Genomic DNA, 9,905 nt, shown 5'->3' with positions numbered 1-9,905 from the left:
AGATTGAGGAATTTTTATAGTATGGTGGCTAGCTAAGGAAATAAACAAAGGGATAATTATTTTGTTCTGGGATCCACAATTTATTGCAAAGTTGAATTCTCTTGAATTTTTGTTGTTTAATATTTTGTTCATGTATTTGAATGCATTTTTAATTTCAGCCGATCTATTTGAAGCCCAGTTCAATTTGATGGAAATTCATCAGATAGCATTGGGTCTAATTATTTCCTTTTAGTATTTCAGGTGGTGGTTTTTTTTATTTTTTTATTTCTATAGGGGAGTTGCATGTGTCCATGTCAGGTTCATAAGCCAAAGGAACCATTTTTCTGGATATATTGAAATAGTAAGAAATTTTTCCTATTTTAACATATTAGTTTTTGCTTAAATGGGCCTTCGCCCATGAGCGGTAGGTCTCGGGTTCGAGACTTGGGAGCAGCCTCTCCATAAATGGGGGTAAGGCTAGCCGACATTCACCTCTTCCAGACCCTGCATAAAGCGGGAGCCTTGTGCACTGGGTACGACTTTAACATATTAGTTTTTGCTCAGTGGGATTGAAAATTGGGATTTTGATGCGGTTTTGTTATTTTTGTGGTCAATTTGCAAATACTTAATCTTCAATCCTTTGTAGTAGCAGCGATCACCACCTGTTTGATGAAAGATACCAGTGAAACAATTGTTAATGTTTGGGAACCAACATAGCTCCTTATTTTGGGTGTTTGTTTTTGTTTTTGGTAGGAGAACGATTTGGAGCAATCGACTCAAACTTCTGATCAAATAAGGTGAGTTCGTTTGTTAGTTGGTTCTGTGAAATGCAAACGTGTTCCATCTTCAAATAAGGTTTAATTTCCTCAGTTTTTTAGTCTTTCAGTATAAAAAAGTGTATAGTAGTGCTGTGCACTTTTTTTTTGTTATTATCAATGCAGCTGTTGAGCTGCTTATTGTCAAATTTTTTAAAGAGGGCCATTAATATAGTACAAGTATTTTTTATTTCCATAGAAGCCAAGGATATATGTAATTGTATGTTGGTTATATGAGTTTGTTTGATAAATGACCTTTAGTTTGTATACTTACATGGAATTGTGCAAGGTTGCCACTCTTTGCCCCCTTTCGATTGTGATCGAATTTATTGTTTTGTTCTTTCTTATTGTAAATGTCATTTTGTTTGTAAAGTATAGTTTATAAACTACTTCTATTTACTTTTTGAATTTCTTTTTTGTTTATGTTGTCATTTCTTGATTTTAGTTTCTGTGGATTTATATGGTTTTGATTACAGAAAGTATTGTCAATGGATGAGAACTCTTACAAGCAAGCTGCAAATCTGTTCAAAGAAACCAAGATCTGTTAATATCAAATGCATCAGCCATTGGCAACGGAATAGTAGGTATTGTTGTTTCTCCATTCTATAGTCATATTAATAATGGTACAATGAAATAATGTTTGAGGTGTTCTTTTAGAATCCTTTTGCTGGAACACTTGCTTTAATATGGATTTGGTCTAATTTAAATGCATTTCTATGTGCTGCTTGAAGAAGCAAAACAATTCTGGTTTGCTTTTGTTCTGTACTCTGTAAAATCTTTGAGCGACAAGAATTCGGATAATTCACAGAAGAGTTCTGATGATAATGGATTTTCTCTCTTCCAAATTTTGAGAGCTGCAAAGCTGAAGTATGTTTCCCAGTCTCCTTTCTTTCCTTTAGCTTATAATTATCTGCTCATGAATTCTTGGCATCTTATTTTCTTCTACTTATTGGGGTGTTTTACAGCATCATAGATTTTTCCAAGGAGTTTTCTTAGTTTGTGTTCAAGGTTGGTTCAATTTTGAGAAATATTTATGGTGTAGATTGGGAAAACAAACTTGATGTATTAATTTTTCATTGATAGTTTATGCTTGAATTAGCCGTGTTTTTATGTATTCCAGCGTTCTTTTTTCTTGGAGTTACTCAATCCTATACTCATGATTTGAGTTCTTAATTTTTCAGGCAAAAGAGTTGCAGGAAAATTTTGTGTGCTTGAGCCTGTTAAGCAAGTGAGTTCTTTCTTTTGCGAATTGTGAATACATTTTTGCAATTCTATTGGGTCCAGTCAGTGTGCCCCTCCTTCCATCCCCAATGGTACTCTCTTTTTTTAGTCAATCAGAGCAGACCACACATATTTCATCTAATTATGACGCTCCTAATAACGTAATCATCCATCGTCAAAACATTCCCAATTTATTTACTAATTTTAATTTTGGCTTTTAAGTTTGGGATTTGGTTTTTAATATTTATATTTTTGTACAAACTTGATGGTATGAAGGGGTTTGATGATTTATGATTGTATGAAAGTTGTATGGTTCAAAAGATGATAGCATTTTGTTCTAAGAATTGGGAAACAGTTGCTATTTGAAAAAGGTTGGTTTTTCAATTTTTTTATTTGTGCCCTTTTAGTTGTTTGAATGAACTTTTGATGATGTAAATCAAGCTAAATTGAATAGATGTGTTTGTATATTGTATTTGGTTTGTTTAAGTGGTCTTTTTTGCTGAAAAATGTAATTTGGTTTTGTGGATCAAAGTTTTCAGAGTAAGAAAATTACCTTGGAGACAGAATTTATATATGAGAACTTACATTTATTTAGAGTTTTGAATTCATCTTTATTCTATGTCGGTTATGGGATTGACAATTTTCGGCTTAGTTTTGGCTAAGAAAGAATTAGACTGTTACTTATTAAGTTGAGTTAGGAGGATTGCGGTGTCGAAAATTAAGAAGGGTTAGTGCTATTGTAATGGCATTTGCATTTGTTTTGAACCTAAAAAATATTTGGCCCTTTTCTGTACTGAGATCCGATGACCTGAGATTATCGAAAAGGATCCATTTATTAAAGTAACAATGCAATGGTGGTGGGAATAAGCGTTCTCATGTATCTATGGATGTGATATGAATCGGGTGGATGATGTTGAAGCATCAGTAAAAAAAAAAAACAAATAGGATCTTAGATATTTTACATTAATCCATACATTATTGCTTGAAAGATTGGCTTCTAAAACAAGAACAACACACTTTTTAAGCTTTTTTGTTTAACTGTTAAAACACGTGTCTGGCTTGCATGACATATATTTTGCCATCTTAACTTGAAGAGCAATATAAGTGTTAAATGCATGTTGCTTCTGTTTCTCAAGAAACAGAGCATTTTTTTGCAACTGTATCTTTTATAATCAGCTTGGTTGAATATATATAAAAGTTGAATTGCTCATCTTACCGACATCTTTCACTCATCTATCCCTTTTGTTCGTTCATGATTATGTTGAATTTTTTTTTTAGGTTAAATGTCTTATTCATATGGTTAAGGTTGGTGCATTGAAGTCCCGCAGCAACGCGCGGGCATTTATGCTAGTTTGTAACAAAAAATATAGCATATAAAAATACACTTGCAAGCTGCAGCTTGATCATCCGACTCTGATGGTTGAGTAAGACCATACTCACCAATTATTTTCGACATTATCAAAACAGTTACCCAGTTGACTGGTGCACAGTGAAGATTTGGACTGTTAATTGTCATTCAAACTACTCGTAACTAGAATTCGATCTCGTTGTGTACTCTGCCACGAGCTGAGCGAAGGACGATGATTTGTTTTCCAGCAATCTTGCTGGAGAATTATATTCCTCAATAAGCCCTGCAACACGATCAAAAATATGTTAAAGTAAAAACAAAGGGGATCATTAGGAATGTTGGATGGATTCATATGGCAATACTAACCGTGACTTAGAAGCAGAACCATGTCACTGTCAAGAACAGAAGTTATACGATGCGCAATAGTAATGACTGTGCAGTCAGTAAAGTGTTGTCGAAGGGTCTGCTGGATTAGATTATCTGTAGCCGTATCAACCGATGCAGTAGCTTCATCAAGCACCAAAACCTTACTTTTCTTCAGGAGCACACGGCCAAGGCAGACCAGCTGTCTCTGACCCATACTCCAGTTCTCTCCGTTCTCGCTAACTGCAGCAATTCTCGAAACATAAGCACGAATAATTTCCATGACATAGCACGAAATTGAGAGCATCTATATAGCCTCTAAATTAAGAAAAAACCTGTGGAATCCAGCTTTCCTTCCTTTTTCCTAACTTCATCTCCAAGTTGGCACTTTTCGAGGGCCTAAAACAAATAAAAGACATGTTAACGAGTGACTCCAATTTGGAACTGAAAAATCAGATACAGAAGAACATTTAGAGGGAACAAAATTCCTATCATCAATGTAACCAACCAACCTCCCAAATTTGTTCGTCCGTGTACTCTTCAAGCGGGTCCAGATTGCTTCTTACAGTCCCTTCAAACATGGTTGGGTCCTGAGGGATAATGCTCAGCCTAGACCTCAAGTCATGCAGTCCAATTGAACAGATATCAATACCATCTATCAAAATCTGGCCGGCAGAAGGATTCACAATCCGGAAAAGGGTCTGTATGAGAGTTGATTTGCCACTGCCAGTTCTCCCCACAATCCCAGTTTTCATTCCCCCAGGAAAGGTACATGTGAGACCCCGCAACACAAGTGGCATGTGTGGAGCATAGCGAACCTACATAAACATGAAATAACAGTCATAAACATGACTGATCCTATATCGTATGAAGAAATAAACCAGTACAGAAGGTACCTGAAGATCACGGATATCAACTTCTCCATGTAATGGCCAAGAACGATCCGGCTGATTGGATTCTATTACATGAGGAGGTTCACTGGGAATATTAGTGTACTGTAGTAATCTCTCCACTGATATTATTCTGTTCTCTACATTGCAAAGATTCCATATACACCGAGCTTGCAACATGTTTAGATTTAGTCCATATGTGACAGCCAATCCCGCAATGCCTTTTGGGTAAAAAATGCAAACCAAATAAGAAAAAGAGAATTTATAGATTTGCAAACAATTATTTCAAGAATAATCAGTAAAACAAAAGATGAATATCACTTGCCTGGATCAATTACCCCCGCTGGAATAGAGATCAAGAAAATCAAAGAAAATCCAAACGTGATAGATGACAACATATCCAAGCGAAAACATAGCCATTCCATTGCAGCTGCAGTATGGAACTTAGGCCGACCAAAACTATCGTTCAATTTCATATTTGTATCCCTGAATCTTGATTCTTGATCGAAGCTTCTAATAGTTGTTGACCCGGAAATTGTTTCGGCAAAATGTTGTATCACTGGAGATTTGCATACTCCAACCAACCGTGCTAGTTCTCTTGCTGAAGGAATGTAGTATTGCTGCATCAATATAAATTCGTGAGCATTTTATTTAACATGATTCTTATATATTCCGGGCTGTAACAGGAGTAAACTTTTGCGTCACTAAGGAAGCCAAGTTCAAGCATGTATAGGTATGAATAAAGAGCATCAACAGAGCATCAACAACATAAGAATTAAAACTGAAGTATTTTCCAGTTGAATTCATGTGATAAGTTGACCTACCTATAAGATAGGAGCATTCGGACAAAGTGAGAAGAATTACCTGATACCAGATACAGATTGCAACCACGGGGATAAAAATGATGAAAACCTGCCATGCAACCTGTGACATCACTGCAATAATTCCTACAAGCTGGATCGTTGAGTTAGCAAGGGCCCCAAGTTGAATCGACATGTTCATGTCCACAACATTTTGGTCAGTAGAAGCCTGCAAGAAATTATTTAGCAACATTGATTCGAATACTGATTTTAGAAATATATTTTGCTTTGAACCACCAGTCAGGCATGATATTAGAAATATATTTCGCTTACTCTGTTTAGGATTCGTCCACTTGGAGTCGAATCAAAAAAAGACATTGGAGCACGGAAAATGCAATGGTGCATTTTACTAAAGAGTATAGTTGCTGTCTTGTACCCAGCTGTTGCAAGAAACATGGATCTGAAGAGAACACAAAAAGAACTTCCAATAGCCAAAGCAACGTACACAATTATCATTGTAGAGCTTGTAACCGCAGGTTTCGCATCCTCAGACACGGGAGTTGCCCAAGCCATCCAGTAATTGCTTCCAATTTGAAGGATCTGAAACAGAATTTGTCCAAGCAATATAAAAGGCACAAGAGCTCCTCCGTAAGCTGTGGTGATATACTTCCAGTACACTGAAAACCCAACTCTACCTTTCTCTCTCTCTTCTTCTTGAACAATCTGCCCCTTTAGCTCACCTACATCATCTGTTTTACTATTTTGAACATCACTGCTTTCTTTTTTTTGGACAACCCCATCAGTACTAGCCGAATTTCCTTCTTCTTTGCTAACATTTATTTTTTCAGCAGGCCCCTCTTCTACAGAATTAAGTGCGGACAAAGCTTCCTCATGCGCTCCCACAAGTTCCTCAAAATCAGTTCCGGAATTAAGAATATCATTGAACTTTCCAGCTTGAGTAATCCTTCCATCCTTCATGACCTGATGACAAGGAGTAACTTTGAGTGGACATATACCAAGTAGATAGTATCACGTATTATGAATTGGAATTTCAAAAAAGAAAAAAAAGCTCTGTGGGTAGTTTACCAATATAAGATCAGCAGCCGGCAAGAACTCCACTTGATGAGTGACATAAATTACTGTTTTCGAACTCAACAGGCCTAGCAAGCATTCCTGTTGTGGAATTGTCAAGTAAATAAATCAGTCGTGAAGTGTCAAAGAAAAGAATAATATCGATGCATATGTCAATAGTTCAATGATGCAAATAACTTTGAAGATTCAGTTTATTACATATGGCATCATACTAGAATAGAGAAATGAAATACCTTAAAAAGGTGGGATCCTGTATGAGCATCAACGGCACTAAAAGGATCATCAAACAGATAAATATCAGCATCTTGGTACATGGCACGTGCAATTTGTATTCTTTGCTTCTGCCCGCCACTTAAATTGATTCCTCTCTCCCCTATAACCGTCTGATCACCAAACGATAGAACTTCCAGGTCCTTCTTTAACGAACACGCTTCTAGAACCCTCTCATAACTTTCTCTGTCCATCTGTTTACCAAACAATATGTTTTCTTCTATTTTTCCACTCTGTATCCATGGTGACTGAGAAACATAGGCCTTGGTCCCACACAACTTTAGAGTCCCAGATATCTTTGGAACTTCTCCCAGAATGCAAGAAAGTAAGCTCGACTTGCCCGAGCCAACAGTACCACAAACAGCAACTCTCATACCACGGCTCAGTTTGAAATTTATATCCTTCAATGTTGGATTAGGGGAAGATAAATCCCAAGAGAAATTCCCATCGACTATCTCAACTGCTGTATCAGAACTACCTCTTGGGATGTTCTCTATAACATCCGGCTGCAAGTCATCAAGACAAAGGAATGATGCAATTCTATCAAGAGATACCTTAGTTTGTGCTATCATTGAAATTGTATCTGGAAGACAGTAAATAGGCTCTTGAAGAATCCTGAACGTTGCAAGTGCAGATAAGATCTTCCCGGATTCGAGTGGGATTCCCAAAAGCGTGCAAGAAACAAAAGTGACCACAGACACAAATGTTGGGGCACCCCAGAAGACAAATGAGGTCATGGCCCAAGTGTAAACAAACTTTCGTAACCATCCTGCCTCTGACTTCCGGAGCTCATTAATTTTAGAGAGAAACTTCATCTCCCATGCTTGAAGCTTGAGAATTCTCATGTTCCTCAAGATCTCAGATGTTGCCTTCATCCTTTTATCTTTTGACTTCATTAACTTGTCCTGAAACTTCTTCTGCAAGGACCCTAGGGGAACATTTGCCAACATAACAATTATCGTTGCAATCAATGTTGCGATAGCTGCAAGACCAAGATTTATGTACAAAATCACTAGGGCGAAGCCAACTTGTACAAGGATGATCCATGGATAGTGCATGTACCAAATGAAGTCACCGATCCTCTCAGCATCGACAGTCATAAAATTGATAATCTCACCGCTTGTGTGGCCCTGCTTGGACTGGCATGACAAGGTCAAACCCTTGTTGTAGATGGCTGTAACAAGTACTGCTCTGATTCTTACTCCTGCCTGTTGCGTCTTAAAAAACCAGTGCCTTTGAGTGAGGCACTCCACGAGCTTTGCAAACAAAAATGCAGAAACCAAAACATAGCCTTCATTTTTGAACTGCCGTCGCCCATAGAGGTATTGAACAAGTGTGTCGATCAGATATGGACCGACAAAAGACGCCATTGTGTAAAAAATCCCAAATGAAGCGGTCAAGAGAATCTCTTTCCAGGCTGAGAAGATTAATGCCTTCACCAGATGAAGTGTGGTAACTCTGCCGCTCCCACCACACCCCACATGAAGCCTACTTTTAAAACGAGGATAGGACCCAAATACACTGTCAACCTTATCTAGTTCAGGAACATCCTCAAGGTCTAACGCCTTCTTATTGCCAGCCGCAATTAGAGGACCCATCCAAGCAAAAGTAAGAATGCTGAAAATTCCAGCGTTAGAATAAGGGTTAACATTTGTTCCCCCTCTCGACTTATTTGACTCTCTATCATTACCTACACCAGTACTACGATTACCGTTCAAAAGGGGTTCCTCAAGAACAGAATCTCTGCCCTCTTTCTTCCCCAAAAACCCCACATACATGAAAAACAAACCCGAAAGAACACAGACAACATCGAAAATCAAAGATTTAACAGGCAACGAAACACGGTCCTTGTGAAGAACAATGTCAATGACAAGGGAATAGCAAGAAATAGAGAAATAGAAACCCCACCAAACTCTCAGAAAGTTTGGGAACTTAATGGATTCAGCAGAATTGGAGAATTGGGTATGCAAATAAACACAAACTGCACCCCAAGAGAGCGTTCTAACAGCTAAATCCAAAAGGGTCACTACTTTTTCATCAGACCAACCATTTTTGTGCCAACAAAAGTAGTCCAATAAACAAAAAACAAGACTAAAGCCAGAAACACAGAAAGCACAAATTAAAGCCTGCTTGTAGTACGAATTTTGACTATTCGAAAACCTCTGTTTCGGAGCCTCTCCTCCTCCTCCATCACCCCCCTTGAATTTCCTCCACAACCAAGAGAAGAACAACACAAATACCAACACTATGTGTAATGAACCAGAAAACCCACGTATAAAAACTGGTTTGAGCAGAAAATGGGTGCCTGGATGCATCAGTGATGCGTAGTGTGAGAAGAAGGTTGAGAGAGTACCGTGGTTTGATGAACCAATAAACTCCATGAATTTTGTTATTGGACGAAGATTTTTTAGTGTTGTTTATATAGGGGGGAGAGAGGTGTGAGAGTGGAGAGAAATGTCAAAGTTGAATTTTCCTGGGGCGGTGGCTAACGTAGTGCCCAAGACTCAGAGCATTTCGAATGAATGTCCTTGTTTAGGGACTCCCACTAGAGAGGCTTTCACGTGACGAAGATCACTTTGTCAAGTAATTATTATCATTATGATTTGTTGATTAAATTGTTATTGGTAAGTTGTTTATTAAATTTGTAATTTGTAAGTTGGTTATTTTTGTCAAAACATTCAAGAGAAATGCTAAAGAGACTCTTCAAAGTGAGATTCTACATTAACTTTCTGCCACCTTATTTTTTTGCACACTGTTTTATAATGTTGACATGAAAATTAACGTTAAACAGTAAGCTACAGAGAGTTTATGAAGAGTTCTACTTTAAGAGAGTCTCCTTAGCATTTCTTAACTTTCAATTAACATCGTTGCCTTTGCACTATGGTGTGTCTTAAGCGTCAAATCTTGGGTTTGGAGTGGCAAGGTCGAAGTGGTTGATTGGTTATCCTAATTGTTTTGGAAGGATTAATTATTCCATAAAAACACACATGATGATGAGATTATGGTGGGGTTATCTCTTTTCTAATCACTCTTAAGTCAGTTCATTACTTATTCTATTTACGAGACCTTAGACTTTTGTGGTTTGTTTTCAAAGCAAGAAAGCTGACAAGTTTGAATCTTCGACGAG

The 9,905-nt window shown here is 37.5% G+C and overlaps 2 protein-coding genes across 2 annotated transcripts; one reads left to right on the top strand and one right to left on the bottom strand.

Moving 5' to 3' along the window:
- The first annotated feature begins 254 nt into the window (after positions 1–254).
- On the top strand, positions 255–2,609 carry LOC126589721 (retinoblastoma-related protein-like). Its single transcript, XM_050255105.1, has 5 exons — positions 255–340; positions 733–776; positions 1,271–1,374; positions 1,526–1,661; positions 1,976–2,609. The coding sequence occupies exons 3-5, from the start codon at positions 1,287–1,289 to the stop codon at positions 2,007–2,009; spliced, it is 258 nt and encodes an 85-aa protein (XP_050111062.1). The 5' UTR covers positions 255–340; positions 733–776; positions 1,271–1,286; the 3' UTR covers positions 2,010–2,609.
- Positions 2,610–3,366: 757 nt separating this feature from the next.
- On the bottom strand, positions 3,367–9,184 carry LOC126589709 (ABC transporter C family member 3-like). The gene is made up of 10 exons (XM_050255088.1): positions 6,742–9,184; positions 6,503–6,589; positions 5,750–6,397; positions 5,481–5,645; positions 4,942–5,236; positions 4,623–4,837; positions 4,239–4,544; positions 4,062–4,125; positions 3,730–3,969; positions 3,367–3,646 (listed from the first exon to the last, which is right to left on the bottom strand). The coding sequence occupies exons 1-10, from the start codon at positions 9,157–9,159 to the stop codon at positions 3,537–3,539; spliced, it is 4,548 nt and encodes a 1,515-aa protein (XP_050111045.1). The 5' UTR covers positions 9,160–9,184; the 3' UTR covers positions 3,367–3,536.
- Positions 9,185–9,905: the final 721 nt, after the last annotated feature.

The sequence above is a fragment of the Malus sylvestris genome, chromosome 11 (assembly GCF_916048215.2).
Source record: "Malus sylvestris chromosome 11, drMalSylv7.2, whole genome shotgun sequence".
Lineage (NCBI taxonomy): Eukaryota > Viridiplantae > Streptophyta > Magnoliopsida > Rosales > Rosaceae > Malus > Malus sylvestris.
The sequence above is the reverse complement of the archived record's forward strand: the minus strand, read 5'-3'. Positions and strand labels throughout refer to the sequence as shown.